Source organism: Argopecten irradians, chromosome 10 (assembly GCF_041381155.1).
Source record: "Argopecten irradians isolate NY chromosome 10, Ai_NY, whole genome shotgun sequence".
NCBI classification, from domain to species: Eukaryota; Metazoa; Mollusca; class Bivalvia; order Pectinida; family Pectinidae; genus Argopecten; species Argopecten irradians.
Window position 1 is genome coordinate 10,421,496 of NC_091143.1, and position 19,164 is coordinate 10,440,659.

Consider the following 19,164-nt stretch of genomic DNA (forward strand, 5'->3'; position numbering starts at 1 on the left):
ACCCTATTGAGTTATCTGAATTAAGTTAATTGCATTTATCTCAATATTTTTTATATGGAATATAATGCTTAACTAAATTAAACATACAAATCGTCATTTTCTAGGGAAAATACTTAAATACTAAAGGATAATCAGTTACAGATTTTATTATTGTGTGGCTCGGTCAGGGAACAAAACCTCGGTCTTCCACACATGATGATGTCCGAAAGCTCATCTCAAGGCAATAGTTAAGCTTTGTAAAGGAAGAAAAACAACATCTCAAATCTAAAACTTAATTGTCTTTAACGACCAGAGGCAACTAAAGTATAGTCTTTTGTAATCGTCCTAACTAAACACTTCTTCGTAAGGTCTCCCTTGACACTGTCCCAATTTTGTCAAAGAAATCAGCACTCCTCCTGTAAGGAAGGCTCTTGGTTCTGTTCCCTAGTCGAGAAACACTTGTACTTTTATTAAATTTGTAGTTTCTACTCATGCCTAACGCTCAGCATAAAGAGGGTGTAAAGAGTGGTTACAGTAACGTTGTCAGTATAAAAAACGAATGGGGTGTACAATGTTAAGGAAGTAAAAAAAAAACTGAATTGGTAGAGGATAAAAATCAACATCCCAAATTTAGTCACCTTTTGCGATTAAAGGCGTCTAATTTAGTGACTATGTATTCTCTGTTCTTCCTAACGTGTCTCTGGACACCCGATCTTTTTAATTTTTACTACTTGTTGAACTCTCGGTCCTGTTTGGAAAATCATGTGTTCTATCATCTGACCGAGAATCATCATAGTATACAAAAGAGGTATATTCTGCTGTTCTTGAATTGCGCCTAAAGATTCAGTGTCTCTTGCAGAATACTTCATTGAGATATGGCAACAGCTCCACTATTTCAAAAAGATGCGAGTCTCTATATATCTATATAGATCTTTATATACGCTACACAATGATTGCTATGATAAGGAGTATCGAAAAGAAAACATAATAGTCCCCGTAGCGCAGCGGATAGCGCGCTGGACTTCTAATACAGAGGCCGCGGGTTCGAATCCCGCCGGGGATGTGATAATTTTATTATTTTATAGTGATGTGTATTCCTAAGTGGGCCGAACAACGTTCATTTCAAGGTATTAGCCAACCGCTGCAAGAGAAAAACAATTTAATATCCCAAATCAGGTCCCCTTCTCGATAAAGACCGCTACTTTTGGTTTTGAATTTTTCCAAGAGATCAGCACTCGTCCCTGTCAGGAAGGCTGTTTCCTAGTCCAGGCGCATATGTGTTGCGACTTGGCCTGGTAACAGTGGTTTTTCCGTTGTCAGTATAGTCACTGGGTGGGATATACTGCGTTAAGGAAAAAACATCCCAAATTTAGTCGCCTTTTTCGATTAAAGGCGACTAATTTTGGGATTTTTCCTATTTGCCCTATTTAACAAACACACTAGTCTACAAATGTGGTAGCTTCTGCTCATTCATAGGTTTTGAATTTTTGCCAAGAGATCAGCACTCGTCCCTGTCAGGAAGGCTGTTTCCTAGTCCAGGCGCATAGATAATGTGTTGCGACTTGGCCTGGTAACAGTGGTTTTTTCCGTTGTCAGTATAGTCAGCTGGGTGGGATATACTGCGTTAAGGAAAAAACATCCCAAATTTAGTCGCCTTTTTCGATTAAAGGCGACTAATTTTGGTATTTTTCCTATTTGCCCTATTTGACAAACACACTAGTCTACAAATGTGGTAGCTTCCGCTCATTCCTAGCGTCCAACATAAAGTGGAATGACTGGTTTGCCCTTTGACAGAATAATGTGACAGAGTGAATTGTATTCGTTCTGTGGCATACTTCACGTGTGCAATGTGTTGCGTGTGTGGATATACATTTTTGGAGGATGCAGATGAGCACATCATATTCACTTTGATGGTAAGCTTTAATGATATAGTACCATAAAAAGGGCAAGAGTTCCACTATATAAGAAGCCACAACAAGAATGTACCGCAACCTCCAAAAACATACACCGTGCACTATATACATGCCACACATTGCGTAAATGGGAACCCGTCCTTACGTGACCCTGGCCGTTAATAGAACGTAAATATGATAAAATAATTTAATTTCATATGTTACACAAATATAGATATTGGATGGATCGTTGAGGTTATTTTCCATAGGCCGAAAGAATAGAACGTCAAGTATTATGACGTCATACATACAGAACGGTTTCGTGGGAAATTTTAAAAGCGCCACAGTCATTGGCCAAACTGAATTATTGGATAAGATATCAATGCGCCACAACTCCATTTGTTTTAATGTAAAAATAAGTAAAATCACGAAAATGTATACCTAATTACCCTATTGAGTTATCTGAATTAAGTTAATTGCATTTATCTCAATATTTTTTATATGGAATATAATGCTTAACTAAATTAAACATACAAATCGTCATTTTCTAGGGAAAATACTTAAATACTAAAGGATAATCAGTTACAGATTTTATTATTGTGTGGCTCGGTCAGGGAACAAAACCTCGGTCTTCCACACATGATGATGTCCGAAAGCTCATCTCAAGGCAATAGTTAAGCTTTGTAAAGGAAGAAAAACAACATCTCAAATCTAAAACTTAATTGTCTTTAACGACCAGAGGCAACTAAAGTATAGTCTTTTGTAATCGTCCTAACTAAACACTTCTTCGTAAGGTCTCCCTTGACACTGTCCCAATTTTGTCAAAGAAATCAGCACTCCTCCTGTAAGGAAGGCTCTTGGTTCTGTTCCCTAGTCGAGAAACACTTGTACTTTTATTAAATTTGTAGTTTCTACTCATGCCTAACGCTCAGCATAAAGAGGGTGTAAAGAGTGGTTACAGTAACGTTGTCAGTATAAAAAACGAATGGGGTGTACAATGTTAAGGAAGTAAAAAAAACTGAATTGGTAGAGGATAAAAATCAACATCCCAAATTTAGTCACCTTTTGCGATTAAAGGCGTCTAATTTAGTGACTATGTATTCTCTGTTCTTCCTAACGTGTCTCTGGACACCCGTTTTAATTTTTACTACTTGTTGAACTCTCGGTCCTGTTTGGAAAATCATGTGTTCTATCATCTGACCGAGAATCATCATAGTATACAAAAGAGGTATATTCTGCTGTTCTTGAATTGCGCCTAAAGATTCAGTGTCTCTTGCAGAATACTTCATTGAGATATGGCAACAGCTCCACTATTTCAAAAAGATGCGAGTCTCTATATATCTATATAGATCTTTATATACGCTACACAATGATTGCTATGATAAGGAGTATCGAAAAGAAAACATAATAGTCCCCGTAGCGCAGCGGATAGCGCGCTGGACTTCTAATCCAGAGGCCGCGGGTTCGAATCCCGCCGGGGATGTGATAATTTTATTATTTTATAGTGATGTGTATTCCTAAGTGGGCCGAACAACGTTCATTTCAAGGTATTAGCCAACCGCTGCAAGAGAAAAACAATTTAATATCCCAAATCAGGTCATTAAGTCGCCTTCTCGATAAAGGCAACTACCTTTGGTTTTGAATTTTTGCAAAGAGCTCAGCACTCGTCCCTGTCAGGAAGGCTGTTTCCTAGTCGAGACGCATAGATAATTACGAATCCCGCCGGGGATGTTATGATTTGTTATTCATTCTCTTGGTTCAATAGATGGCTACATCCTTGTTTGAATTTACATAAAAATAAACAAGAAACCGCCGGGTTGTTATTATTTTGTTATTCATTCTCTTGATTCCATAGATTTCTACGTCCTTGTTTGAATTTACATAAAAGTAAACAGGAAACAGTCATATTACGCTGTACATTCAAATAATAATACGTATGTTTTAATTTTCTCCAATCTAATAAATATTATGAGTACTTCTTTTGTCGACAAGCTCACTTAACCAATTGGTTGTGTGTATGACTAACATAGCACAGGTCTTAATGTCGGTTTGGTGGACAACTTGCAAGCTACAGCATACAAATACAGATACAAATCATATCGATTTAAGCAGGTGGTGTCACTATTTGGTTGACTCAAATTACAAACATAGTTTATCATTTTTTCGTGCAAATTGAAATTCAGTTTTAAGAAATCCAATTTTAAGTGGTTGATGTTCTAATCATGATCCTCATTACAAGTTGTTACCTAAGTCGGTCAAAGATTTATATAAATCATTAGAATATGGTTTAAACGTTATATGGGAGATAATCCGTGAATACAATTCTGAAGAGTAGTTTGTTTTACGAATTGAATTTCGATTTTCGAATACAAAATAACTCCGCTTAAGAAACCGAAAAATGGAGAATTTTTTTTAACTCAACAGCATAAAATATTCCAAGGAAAAAGAAGGACACAAAAATAATTTATTTGTATACCAAATTCATATCTATACAAATGTACATTAACATATTACATATAATATATGCTATCCGTGTCAACATTGTTGTCATGAGGTTAGGTTCAGTTATAAAATATCACAGCTAGTTTAGAGAGTAAACTCTTCTGTTTAAGGGAAACACGAACCAGAAATCAAAGCAGAAACTCAATAACACAGGTGTATTCTTATTTGTTTGGTGACCTTATGACTACCTGTGTAAATTATTTGTTTTTCTGAAAGTAATTATTACGCTGCTTCACCAGCCAATTAGATGCAATGATACAATTGACAACATCCAATGAAAGGAGATCTGTTCGACCAATGTGAAAAATGAATCCAGGGAAATATAATCTCATTGAGGTAGCTGATTAGAAAGTGGCACACGATATTGCAATTTTTTAACTTCAATCTGAAAACCTCTTGCTTTAAGTTGGCCGTCTCTGCTTGAAAGGTTTTGCTGTTTTAAACTTGAGCACTCTCACAAAGAGTTTCGTCTATGATCTTCTCGTAGCCAGCTTTTTGAGGTTTGACAGGACAAAGAAGTGTGTATCTCTCGATGATGACATACACCAACACAACAAGTCCCTGGAGTAAACAAAGTGAATAGTGAAAAATCTGAGTACATCTAATATGTGCATCTAAGTAGGTATGACTTAACATAACGTACACATTGATGTCTGTTGGGGTGGGGGGTGGGGGGGTGAGTGCGTTTGAAAGTGTTTGTGTTTATGTATTTACTTATATTATGAAAAGTGTTTGAAAATTAAAAAATATATATATATGAAAAATAAGAGTTTTTGCATATCGATTATCCATATTCATATTAAATTTAGATATATGAAAATACCTTCTTAGAATATCAGATACATTAAAATACTTCGTACTTTTTTTGCAATGATAAACCCATCTTCGATTTAAAGAGTTACGATCGAACAAATCCAATGTATAGAAAATATTTGTGATCATAAATACAACAATAAAAACCAGAGATTAACTAAAATTTAAAGTTAGTTGATGGCTGCAAATGTATAAAAGAATTAAATATAATATAAAAACAATGTAATAAGACTATGTTTTAAAAAGAAAGAGTAATCAGTTTATTAACAAATTGTTTACGCAATGACGTTAAGACCAACCAGAAAAACAATTATCTTTTGTTTTGTTCTTACTTTGTATACTCCAGTGCTAGATAAATAGTTATTATCATATTTACCGCAAATATGAACAGGCCACCACAAGCAGTACAGGACCACGGGAACTCGAACTCCTGTACCAGGGCACCGGCAGCCATCGGACCGATGAACGCTCTAGTAATGAAAAAGGATATATATGATAAATGTGGATTGACAACCAGTTTCTAAATCATTAGAATTATCAGTTGTAATTTTGGTCTGTACATCGAACGAGACTGATTCTAGATTTCAAACCAGGGGAGACAATTATTTTTTATGAGAGTTTGAATGTGACCTGATAAAGTATGTTGCTCGCCGTGATTCAGTGAGATAGTATCACAAAAAAGGAAAAGTTTCCACTATTGCAAAGAGGCAACACGAATATACCGTAGCCTCCAAGTACATGAATACATTCAAGCTAGCAACACTTCGCAAACAGAGGAAACCATCTTTTAATGACCCTGGCTGTCAATATGGAAATAACACCGATCAACTGATAAAATCAGTTCTGGTCGACAGTGTACAGTGAAATCCACCAGTTCTTTTACTAATTATGGAAACTATTGAATTTGAAAATAAATTATAAAATGTATGATAATGGAAAGCGTTTGTTTTGATAGCATGCAGAATAGTATAAAAAAGCAAACGATACAAATATTTCTGTGATATTAATTACCTATTTTAATCAGTAACGTACAACTGATGCCAATTTCCTATATTGTTCTGATTAGAGTGTTTACAATTATACAAAATGTAGCAAAATGTGGGAAAAGCATTTTTTTTAATATATAGTATGTATTTCACAATAAAAAATATTTTTAATTACCCTAAAGACCAGCAAGAATTGTAGAGGCCCGAGATTAGTCCATGTGTTTCAAAATCATCCTCCATTCCAAGTTGTCTGAAACGTGATGTCATCATCTACATGAATATTTTACAGACTTAATGAATTTCTTATTTGTGTCCTTTAGCACATGCAACAATGTCCTTACAATTTGAACATATTTAAAGCAAAAGATTAAATTGATATCAAATTACAATTTATGTATTCCGAATTTGCATATTACCGTATTATCTGCACTTGCGGGTAGGTATTGATTGTGATGTCATGTGTTTGCTAGCGTAACGTCATACTTTTCGGAGAAAGCGTCTTGAATCGCGTTCACAAAATAATGACGTAGCAATCGATACTTACCCGGAAGGGAGCTAATTCTGTAATATGCAAAGACGGAATATACGACATGTATTCTAATCAGGCAACTCATTAATTTGTTATTTACTTTACTTGTTTCTTTATTGGGACGTGTGTTGAGAAATTCGCTTTGCTCGATTTATTGCGGTAAATTCTATAAAGCGATATAAATGATGAAACGGACTATATGATTATGATAACTGTTGTTTAGTAAATGTACACGCTGAATAACAATTGTTATTTGGAATTGAGCAGATATCCAGCAACAAGATATCATTTACGTTGTAGCTCCTATGAACAAAGCGTTGTATGTAGGTATGATGGCGGCTCCACACAGAACCCCCATAAGGACTAGAGCCAGAATCTGGGCCCAAACATCGCTGTAACAACCAATATAGCAGTGTTGAGTATAAAACATGAATTTATACACTTTTTGCTAATAAAATACAATATCATACTGTTTCTACTATTTACGTATTCTTGAGTTGGAAAAGTCCTACTTAATCAAAATCGGTTACAATAAAAAGCTATTTTGCCAGTCATGAATTGAGGCCGAGGATCGGTAAACTGAAGTATAAGGCGACAGAAAAATTAATATGGATGCGTAATCATGAATATTACTTACATTTATATACCGCCAATAATAATGAAATGCATTAATTTGCTCTGATTCCTGTTTAATAATCAGTTATATTTTTAAGAAAATTCGCAACACGCGTTCCTGAATCGTTAACAGTTAAAATTGGCAGAGTTACTGCAGTAGGTAGAAGCAATGGTTATACAATGTGTAAAAGGTATAAACAATACTTACAATGGGTAGAAGGTAAGAAAAGGTGCAGGTCCCATCAACATATAACTAAAACCAGTCGATATGTTTCCAAAAATTATCAGACTTTTAATGATTCCCTGAAAGTGTCCAAAAATGGAAAATTATGTTCACGAGATTTCATTATTTTTAATCGCGATTTATGAGAGCGATATAGCTCCTTTTATTAGCCTTTTAATTTCAGTATAAAAATTTACTCATTGGACTATTAAATTGTCTTTGATCATCTAGTTTCTTAACATCGGTTTTATATGCGTTTAAATTTTCTTTCAGAAATCAAGTTTTTAATTAATTTTTTTTTTTCGTTTATAAAATAATTACCTTTTATTTTAACATTTGCTACTTAAACAGTGAAGACATACCTTTGTGTCTCCTATCCAGCCCCAGACTGGTGCACCGATGGCGTATGTGGCGGAATTGATAAGGAACATAATTCCTATCAGAATCGTTGACAACCCCAACTACAAAATATCATGATGCTGTAAATTGCATTGTGACTCAATTATCTTGTGCAAAGACGTAACAAAAAAGCGTATTACGAGCGAGGATAACTTTAATTCTAGCTTGAGGTTTTAAAATACCTCGTGCCAAATCAAGTTTTTTTGTAATAAAATATATTGAAATTGAAATCGGATACATTATTCTATCCATTCTTTGCAATGAATTATCTATTTCAATGTTATACTTTTGTATTATTAACTATCAAAATGTTCAATCCTTTTATCTGTTAATTTCAATTCAGTATTATTTTAACCATTTAGGTTTAATCTAACTACATCTGTTGGACACTACATCAGATAAGTCCTCATGTATGTTTTACGCGATATCATATTTCTCTTAAAATCACAAAAATAAAAGGAACCACTTTTTTTCATTTGAAGGTGCAACGATAATTGTATCTAATAAAAACAGGGGCAGACAAATAAGTATTTTGTTGTATAAGCAAAAATTGATTACTTTACACTATTACCATCATGTTATAGTTAAGAATTAAGAATGAATAATTGCATCCTGAAAACACATTTATGGCACTACTTTAATATGTCTTATTTGGAATGGGGTACTAATAGCGCAGACAAAAAATAAAACAAATTATTTGATATAAGTTAGACATATATGTTATTATTCATCAAATATTGTCCTTATCGTAGATATTATTATGCTCTGTCGGCGATGGAGCATTCTTAAGGAGGTGGCCTGTACATGTAGGCTTGTACACATGCTACAGGGTGATCTATTTTGTCCACTATCATTTATATGTTTACCTCCTCTAGTCTGTCGGCCAAAACAGGTTCCAGGAATCCCATACCAACCGTTCCACACACAGTGACGAAACAAATGATGAGACAGAGAGGGCTTTTCAGCAGATGAAAAATGGACTTAGATAGTTTCTGCTTCTTGTCTGAAATAATAATGTAAACAGTTGTGTAACAATACGCCATTCACATTATAAATTTTCTTTGAGATGGCAAAAATTCTATTTTACAGGATATTGCCTACAACTTCAGTTAATCGAGTTAATGCTTTCGGGAGTGACTGTGTCGTTTCACCTTCACGTCTAGAATTTAATTCCAAAGAAAGGTTAACATGAAATATGAATTGATATGTTAAATGGAATTAAGATAGGAGGTAGTGCTGGCATCGCAGTCAGTAAAGTGATTTATATATATATATTTATATAATTTGGCAGAAGACATAAAAACATCGGCTGGGACCAAAGTCAAACAAAATTGCACGAAGACATATGAAGAGTACCTGATTCCAGAACGACATAAGACAAAATATTGCTCCAATTCAGTCAAGTGAAGGCATGTTATCAAAACATTTATGTAACGAGTAAAATGATTGCTACATGTATATATTTTTTTGGTAATAGAAAGACCAAAAAGAAGCATTCTATGTGTCGTAAATCAACTTTCTTCCATGGCTACTTAATTTCGCGATTTTCGTTTCAAAGTTTCGCGGATTGATAATCAGATGCAAATGTCATTCAAAATAATTATGGAAAAGATCAATTCGCGAATATATTATACAAATGTACCTACAAATCACACGTGAAAGAGAGTTGGTTTACACTTTTAAAACCAAAGTCTTTGAGCTTAATTACCTCTATTTTATTCAAAATTAAAAAAAAATCAAAAAAGTTCAAATATTCAGGAATAAAAGTATTATTTCAGTCATATTTTTCCTAGATTGTCCCAAACATCAACGAAGAAAAATTTAATACAAAAATTGTCATACCTTCAATTTTGGGCATGACAAGAGGAACGAACATTCCACAAACAATTAAAATTCCACCGAGGACAAAAAATGGCATACCGAAACCACCAATCTAAAACATAAAACATAAAAAATATAGGATCATAAATTGATTTCCATTCCGTTTGAATAGTAAAAAAAGTTTTTGAACATGCAGCTATTAAAAAACAATACATGTGCAATAGAAATCGGCAATATGCATGATATAAATAATTATATTCTGTTTTAGTGAACTTCAATGTTAATATTATCACAAATATCATTATTTCCCAAATGTTAAACAATGAAGATCTTCTGGATATTTTAAAAATTACACTTTTTCCTTTTATCCAAACATATTCTAATTTTCAGTCATTCTGCTATCCTATTACTGACGAGATTTTAATGCGGGATCAGCATCAGCCATTTTGTGATAAGGACTGTAAACATATTTTGTAAAATCATGTTGGATATATTCCTTCCTAAGACAGAGGAAGTTACTCACCACATATAAGGCACTTCCAATGGCTGGGCCTACCATCATACCTACGCCACTGAACGTCTCCAAAATGCCCTGCAGAATAAATGGATGAGCACTTGCTTATTTCGATCTCGACAAATGACGTGAAGTTTCAGTTTATCCTGAGAGATCATGCATTGTAGAATAATCAATATTGTATATTTGTATATTTCCTAAGAAAATATCTAAACGGCAACGAGATGAATCTGCCTCAAACCTTGATAACGTAACGTGTTCGTTTTTTACGGCATGATAATTCAATAACGACATGTAAAGCTTAAAAAAGAAACAAACGAACACCATGACATTTAACACAGATCAAAATGGCTGATCTAAGGTGTTAAAAGCAAAGCAGCACTATGACGTTCAATACAGATCAAACACCTTATAAATATAAAATGTGAAAATTAGAAAAAGAAAAAAACAAGGAAGGTATTTAAGCTACTAACTATGACTGTCGACACGTGTTTCGGGTAAGCATGTGATATGATGGCGAAGCTAGCTGTGATGTATGCGGACGCTCCCAGGGCCTCGACTCCACGAGTCAGGAAACAAAGTACCACGAATGTAGGCTCGTCTGGGACAGCATCTAAAAACCTTTAAAATATAATGAATTGTACTATAGATATACAATAAATGAGTGTCGTAATGAAAAGCTTGAGCTATATATTGTTATCAAACTCCTTTTCGTTTTCAATTTCTTGCCCTAAGCGATCAGAAATTGCTTAAATGAATCTAAGAATAGTGTTGTCATTTACGTGTTATGTAGAACTTCTCTATTGTAAATTGCAACATTGAAAAAAAAAACATTGTGAGGCACAAAAAGACATTTAAACTCGATGTAAAACTAAGTTGAATAAGTTTAGTTTCAATTACCTTTTAAAACTACATGTCTTTAGTGATGTGGGACGAACCTTATTTTCTAACAAAGACCGGTATCATTATTGTTATATATGACGTGTGATAATAAAGAAAATGAGTTTCTGTTGTTTCTGCTCCAGCTTAGCGCTCAGCATAAAAGGGAGTGAGGCGACTGATTGTCCCGTTTTCAGTATAATGTGAGTAGGTGTGTTGCCCATTCTTCATGGTGGTATGTTTCAGTGAGAAAGCACTATGAATGAGCAAGAGTGCCCACTATTGCACAAGGACAACACAAATATTCAAAAGTCCCACAAAAGGTACAGAGATGCATGCAGCGAACTGCAAACCGGGCAAACCATCTATAAACAACAAAGCAACAACATGTTTTCTTGCGCTATATGTCGTATTGTGTTTCAGATTTCGTAATATATTTTTTAATTTTAACTAGTTCTTCTTCGCCTTCGTAAATGTAGTAGTTTCAAAGGAGTCTCATAAACGGTTCTTTACTAAAAGAAAAGGGTATTCTTGCAAAGGTAAGTCCATAGCATTAATGGATAATTTAAATGTCACTGAAATATATTGATTTAGATGAGAATGCATGGTATAATATTATTTTCTTATTTTCTATGTTTACCATTAGTCAAACATATCAGCGGTGAAGGTGTAAACATTGCTATTAACGGTTACATAAAACACTTACCCAAATAAAATGGTACATACGCCACAAACAAAGATACCGCTGATGAACATAAATTTGGAGCCTATCTTGGTTATCTGAAAAGGAAGTCATAATTTCATAAATTCATTCCATTGAGAATGAAAACAAAAGAAGTTCGTATTCACTTCTTTATCTGCTACATAAAATACAATTTTAGTAGCTTATCACATGTATAAGTACATGTACAGTGAAACTGAAACACCATCTTACGACCAGTGGCTTTAATCGAGTGTTTTAATAGTTTATATAATTTATGCAAAATACATACGTAATTATCTATTTGATTGAATAATAATTAAATCAAGACAGCATGATCAGTCAGATAAACTATTTAAATAAAAACTCTACAAAATGAAAAAGAAAGAAAATTGATTTTAAAACAATCGAATCAAAATGAGATGGTGAGATGAAGAATACATACAAAATTTCCGTAGATTGGTGAGGTGAGGAAAATTGTAAATTCAAAAGATCCGAACACTAGACCAATCACTGTCTGTGTCACATTCTTATCTGTAGCCTGCAGAAAATGATAACAAAATTATAATATTATTAATTACAATTATATTTTTATTCATCTTTTAACCTCCAAATTTTAATGCAAAATAAGATCCACGCATATTTCATTAAAATGCAAATAAGAAATTAAAGTATTCATAATGTATACTTAAACTGGCATTCAAATTATTTTTCTTTCATGCACCAAGTTCGGATTGTCAATGCGTGGTGTTAATTGCTACACTGCCGTTGATTCTTATTCAAATGTAAACATTTCAAAACAACTTAAACTGAAACAATGTTTATTCAATGTTTTCATCATTTTTCCGTTTTAATTGTCTTTTCAGTTAACCGAATGTAAACATTTCAAAACAACTTAAACTGAAACATTGTTTATTCAATGTTTTCATCATTTTTCCGTTTTAATTTTCTTTTCAGTTAACCGAATGTAAACATTTCAAAACAACTTAAACTGAAACATTGTTTATTCAATGTTTTCATCATTTTTCCGTTTTAATTTTCTTTTCAGTTAACCGAATGTAAACATTTCAAAACAACTTAAACTGAAACATTGTTTATTCAATGTTTTCATCATTTTTCCGTTTTAATTTTCTTTTCAGTTAACCGAATGTAAACATTTCAAAACAACTTAAACTGAAACATTGTTTATTCAATGTTTTCATCATTTTTCCGTTTTAATTTTCTTTTCAGTTAACCGAATGTAAACATTTCAAAACAACTTAAACTGAAACATTGTTTATTCAATGTTTTCATCATTTTTTCCGTTTTAATTTTCTTTTCAGTTAACCGAATGTAAACATTTCAAAACAACTTAAACTGAAACATTGTTTATTCAATGTTTTCATCATTTTTCCGTTTTAATTTTCTTTTCAGTTAACCGAATGTAAACATTTCAAAACAACTTAAACTGAAACATTGTTTATTCAATGTTTTCATCATTTTTCCGTTTTAATTTTCTTTTCAGTTAACCGAATGTAAACATTTCAAAACAACTTTAACTGAAACATTGTTTATTCAATGTTTTCATCATTTTTCCGTTTTAATTTTCTTTTCAGTTAACCGAATGTAAACATTTCAAAACAACTTAAACTGAAACATTGTTTATTCAATGTTTTAATCATTTTTCCGTTTTAATTTTCTTTTCAGTTAACCGAATGTAAACATTTCAAAACAACTTAAACTGAAACATTGTTTATTCAATGTTTTCATCATTTTTCCGTTTTAATTTTCTTTTCAGTTAACCGAATGTAAACATTTCAAAACAACTTAAACTGAAACATTGTTTATTCAATGTTTTCATCATTTTTCCGTTTTAATTTTCTTTTCAGTTAACCGAATGTAAACATTTCAAAACAACTTAAACTGAAACATTGTTTATTCAATTTTTTCATCATTTTTCCGTTTTAATTTTCTTTTCATTCGAATGTAAACATTTCAAAACAACTTAAACTGAAACATTGTTTATTCAATTTTTTCGATTTTTTTTTTTTTTTTTTATTTGTTTCATCGTTTTAATTTTCTTTGCAATTAACCCCCTCCCCCCCCCCAACACACACACACACACCTTTCATTCTTTTTAATATAAACGAAATACTGCTTAATGCATTCCCCTGTCCGGGGCGCACCCTTGTCTATAAAAGTGGTATTTTCTGCTCCTGCTTTAAGTGCTCAGCACACAGGGAGTAGGACGACTGGTTCGCCCGTTGTCAGGATAGTGCGTGTTCAAAGTTTTGGTGTCATTTTTCCGTTGTAATTTTCTTTTCAGCTTAAACCGAATGTAGCACATTTTACTTAAACTGGCAACAATGGTTTTTTCACTGTTTTCATCATTTTTCCGTTTTATTTAATCTTTTCAGTTAAAGAGGGGTCTTCCCCGAACACCAACTTACAACCTGCAACATTGTGGTTCAATGTGTTTACATAGGGATTAAGGTTCCGTTTGATAGGGAATTAACATTTAGTCTTATCTCAGACATTGGTTATTCAATGTTTTGCAAGATCACAGGTAAATCTCAGGTAAATGTCAACATCATCTAATAGGTGAATCATTGTTTAATTCAATGTTTTCATCATTTTTCCGTTTTATTTTCTTTTCAGTTAACCCGAATGTAAAGATTTCATAAAACAGTGGCATTGTATTTCATGAAAAAATCATACTTGCTCTGATATTTGAATTGTCAACATTGTACATTAAATTATTCAACGATTCAGCGATTTTATTTTACACCCAGACACATTATAATGTTTAACATGAGGGATAAAACAAATACAAGTGTATAGGCATGATAGGATGGACAAGTATATGTACATAACATTAAGACATTATTATATAGCAATTACTCTCAACATTTTTACACTTCACATGTACGAACCACAAAGTATAAATATCCAGTTTTGGATGAACTGGTCTTGGAGCCTTTGTTTTAAGTAGTGTTTGAAAAACATCTTAGGCATGATAATTTTATTATCAAATATATATGAAAAACCAGTTTCATCAAATATACTCTTAATTTTGCTAATACACTTGAAGGAATGAGTTCCATTTTCTTGTAGACAAAGAGCTAATTTCATTAAAATACTACTTTAAAATTTTTCATCATTACTTAACAATTTATTCCAAAAACGAGCCATTCGAAGTTTGATATTTAATTCCAATCGAAACCGACCAAATTCTCCATATACATTGTACCATGAAGTTAGGAGTGCTAGATCTCACTCTCAATATCCTTTTACAAAATTTCAAATGCACTTGTTCTAGTTTCTTTAAGTTTTCAAACCCCCAGACTTCCGAGCCGTACAGGAGAATTGGCTCAACAACCGAATAAAAAATCTTTAATTGTAAGTCAATTGGAATAGCCTGGTTACGAATTTTCTTATATAATGCAAAAAGGGATTTTTGCGCTTGATCCATAAGTCGAACTTTTGCTTTTAAAAAGTTTCCATTGTAATTAAATATTACACCAAGATATATAAAATTATCCACAATTTCAAGTGTTGCATCTCGCAAATATTTTGTGTTGACTTCCGCTTACAGAAAATCATAACTTTAGTTTTGTCGACATTTACCTTCAGTTTCCAAATATCACAATAATGTTTGAAAATATCTAACGATTTTTGAAGTCCTTCGGGGGTTTCTGCAAACAGAGGTGTATCGTCGGCATATATCAAGACGAAGATTTCAATAAAAAGCTGTAACTCAGATGATATATCTTCAGTTATCATTGCGAGAGGAACGCTTTTCATAGACTTAGGCAGTTTAAAAGTTTCTAAATCATTTAAGAATAATGAAAGTAGTATAGGGGAAAGATTTTCGCCTTGTCTTACACCAGTTAAACACGGGAAAAAATCTTTGTATTAGTAGACTTTGTCTGAGTCTATATTCATATACATCAAATGTATATATGAGACACTTTGATAACATATTTTATCATTATAGATTATTTTGGAAACCATTGAAGTACCTTAGTGCTTAAATGATATAATAAAATATATGATGATTTAATAAAACTTTAAATTTTATTGATTTATGATTTTTTTTTAAATAGGCTTTGTGTAAAATAGTGCTTAAATTAATTGCTATTGTAAAATTATAGATATTGTGCAGTGTGTATTATCATATGATTATTTTGGGAAAAAATAGTAATAATTGATACAAATACTTAAACTAATACTTGCAATTAACAAAATTGTACATTTATTCTATTTATAATGTCCTCATCATATTAGTTAAAAAATACTTGGTTCAAAAGTTACCTGAGTTGGTGTTAGATTTTGAAACAGTCTATAACTAAACTTCAAAGGGTTCCCTACATAAACACCTCCCTTTGTCAGGATAGTGCGTGTTGTTTTGTGTCTTGGGCGGCATTCTTACGTGATATAGCACTATAAAAAGGGCAAAATTTTCACTATACATGAAGACACAGCACGAATATACCGCAGTCTCCCACAACACGCACCTCGCACTACATACACGCTACACACTGCAAACATAGAAGGCCTTCCTTACATGACCCCGACAGTTCATAGGATGTTAATTAATCAAACAAATATTCATTTGTTGTTAATGTACTGAGTACAGTGGTAGTTACTTTTTTTTCGCCGTAAAGTTTAATTCCCCGAACTTACATTCACGCAAGTTAGATATAACCTGTAAAGCACATGGCTGTTATAAATTGACAAATACACTTTTATCCTCACGAATGAGTATCAAAGAGGAATTCGCAAAATGTTCTCCACGCGAAATTATTCCTACGAAATTAAACAAATGTCTGTATCTAAAAAAGAAGTAAAATATTACCTCTTTTGGGTAGAAAGGGGAAAGCAGTGAAAAGCATGCCATAGCACAGAAGTTTACTAATCCCAGTGAAAGCAGAAGAATCTTCTTTGATCTTGGTGCCTGGAAAAATGTAAAATCCTCCTCCTCCTTCCCATCATTTGCATCTACAGTGGTTTCTATACTGGCCTCAGCAAAGTTTACCGGATCGTACTTCTTGGGTTTTACGTCTCCGTTTTGATATTTGGTTTCATTATTATTAGTCTGTTCATTTGGTGGGTTTCGTATCAACGGCTCCTCCTCAGAGTCCATTTTAACCAGTAGTTGTGTAATCGAGAATGATGATTACTAAAACACAACATGAATTTGTATTTCATTATATGGCTATCATTTTACCAACGATAACGCAAAGTTAAAATATATTACATGATGTAATCTTATATCTTTTACCACTAAGATAACATCCTCGATGTTCCTGGTGCTACTACCACTGGCTTAGTATCCACCCCTGACTATGCCATAGAAAAACTGAAGGATCTTTGTGTATGACAACAGATACGACAGGTAGTTTAGTCTTTGAACTTTTGATGTTCATCAAACGAATCGAAAAACGGTACAGTATACGGCTATAAAGTCGCGTGTTGCTTTCTGTAACATTCAAAGGAATCCCTTTACAAGCTTGTGATTAGTCAAGTTTTCTCTCCTGAAATGCTTTCAAAAGAGAGTGGTAGTAACCCCTTGAATGTCGAGGATGCTAAAACACCAAGAGTAACACTACTAGTAGAATAAGTATATTCACTTTAAACTTAAGTATGTCCACTGCTAACTGTTATCACACTGAGTAAATGTTACGAGGTGGGTGTTCTCACACTCAGTAAATGTTAAGAGGTGGGTGTTCTGCTTTTAATTCAAGATCACTATGCATATGCAACCTATTTCATAAAAAAATGTTGATAATCTTCGATGATCATGTGAGTCTCACTAAAAGCTATACATACATGTATGGATGTTGACTATTGTATAGTATATAGTGTATAATAAATAAATGATACTTTAATTATGTACTTTGAAGACATCATTAAGTTAATCAACTGGAGGGTATTTGTATTTTTTAGAATCCTAACAGTTGATATCATTTAATGATGATCCCGGCACGATAATCAGCACTTTCCATTTTTCGTTTTTATAGACATGAACTTTGCATCTGGTGTATTGTTATGTAAACAATGCAACACTCCCTGATGTCATACGACCATTATCATCATCTTAGTGCACATATTATGTGAAGGCAATATCGTTGTGGTTTGAATCACATGTTTATTTCATGTGACTCGAGTCATACATATGTATATCATTCGGACCATCTTTGTACTATTCATTGATAACAATATGTACACTGTATGTGACCCGACTCTTAAATAGGAACATCTCTATACTTTTCGTTGATATCAGCACGTATGCTATAAATATCTCAAATTCATTATTCATCTTAAGATTATTTTTCAATAGCATTTTATAAGAAAAAATCATTAAAAATACACTCACGCTGCTCTCGATGAAGTCTTCACTTAAATCGACTTAAATTGGTGGTTCATATCGAATAATAATAGCACAAATACTAAACGTTAATGAAATATCTATACACATATTAGTCTTTTTAAAAATCATGATCATAAACAATAGACAAACTTATAACAAATTCAGAGTTTCCGAACAAGAAGAAGCATTTCTGTAAACAATTGTAGATTCCTGCAAGATCTGTGTTGTCAAGATGCTTTGTGGAGCTTCGGAGAATCTTGGTTCATTCATCCTCGGTCATGTGTATATCGTTACTGTACGTTACGCATCATCGTTGGTTATCTTTATGCTATCATTGCTTTATCTTGTCCATATATATATACAGATCCCGTGTCGGTACTGCTGTTGTCCGTAGGATATAAACCTGCAACTGCTCACCTGTAAACAGTGAACATGGGTCAAAAACTGGGCTCATATTGTTTTGCTTGAATTCCAATGAAATATACCACAGTCTTCCAAAGGACTCACCTCGCATTTCACACACGCAACACATCCCATTGGGAGGCCGTCCTTAATGTTAATGAGGCTGATGACAGGATGTTAATATTGTCAAACTAATTAACCAATGAAATGTCACGAAATGTCACAGAGAAAATGCAATTGTAAAATAAAAAGTAGTGAAATGATGAGGCATTATTAGCATAACAAAGGGATGGTTCTTTTCATCCTAAATATGAATATTATAATAAGTAGGTAGGCTGAAACATGCGCATTTATTTCACATTTTTGCATATTTTAATGTTTCCTCTCTTTCTTTTTGATACTCGTATATGCCCCTTCAAACATATCAAAATTAAAATAGAATTGATCTAACGATACTAAAGCGAATATATCAATTGTTTACAATGTCCATAAGCTGCAGTACTATGTTTGATTTACATATTATATTTACTGCCACGTGTGATCAGATTAAGCATATCT

General features: G+C 33.0%; 1 protein-coding gene and 2 non-coding genes across 4 annotated transcripts; 2 read left to right on the forward strand and 1 right to left on the reverse strand.

Moving 5' to 3' along the window:
* Positions 1 to 969: 969 nt before the first annotated feature.
* On the forward strand, positions 970 to 1,042 carry Trnar-ucu (transfer RNA arginine (anticodon UCU)). Its single transcript has one exon. It is a non-coding gene; the product is annotated as a tRNA-Arg (tRNA).
* A 2,239-nt stretch (positions 1,043 to 3,281) lies between these two features.
* Positions 3,282 to 3,354, forward strand: Trnar-ucu (transfer RNA arginine (anticodon UCU)). The gene has a single exon. It is a non-coding gene; the product is annotated as a tRNA-Arg (tRNA).
* Positions 3,355 to 4,318: 964 nt separating this feature from the next.
* Positions 4,319 to 18,546, reverse strand: LOC138333075 (MFS-type transporter SLC18B1-like). 2 transcript variants are annotated; one of them, XM_069281203.1, is made up of 14 exons: positions 18,355 to 18,546; positions 16,690 to 17,013; positions 12,298 to 12,393; positions 11,859 to 11,932; positions 10,747 to 10,894; positions 10,283 to 10,351; positions 9,781 to 9,871; positions 8,805 to 8,941; positions 7,902 to 8,000; positions 7,525 to 7,619; positions 6,995 to 7,093; positions 6,348 to 6,422; positions 5,563 to 5,656; positions 4,319 to 4,934 (listed from the first exon to the last, which is right to left on the reverse strand). In XM_069281203.1, exons 2-14 carry the CDS (start codon positions 16,975 to 16,977, stop codon positions 4,812 to 4,814), a joined length of 1,488 nt encoding a protein of 495 aa, XP_069137304.1. In that variant the 5' UTR covers positions 16,978 to 17,013; positions 18,355 to 18,546; the 3' UTR covers positions 4,319 to 4,811. The 2 variants fall into 2 exon arrangements, with proteins under 2 accessions (XP_069137304.1, XP_069137303.1); XM_069281202.1 differs by having other exon boundaries at positions 18,211 to 18,545.
* Positions 18,547 to 19,164: the final 618 nt, after the last annotated feature.

Excerpts from the sequence above, each read along its gene's own strand:
- LOC138333075 (XM_069281203.1), bottom strand. The coding sequence starts at position 16,977 with ATGGACTCTGAGGAGGAGCCGTTGATACGAAACCCACCAAATGAACAG. Across the intron at positions 9,872-10,282 it reads TTGGAAGTGCCTTATATGTG|ATTGGTGGTTTCGGTATGCC; the intron begins GTGAGTAACTTC and ends TTTATGTTTTAG. Across the intron at positions 6,423-6,994 it reads TTGTTCATAGGAGCTACAAC|ACAACTTGGAATGGAGGATG; the intron begins GTAAATGATATC and ends ATCACGTTTCAG.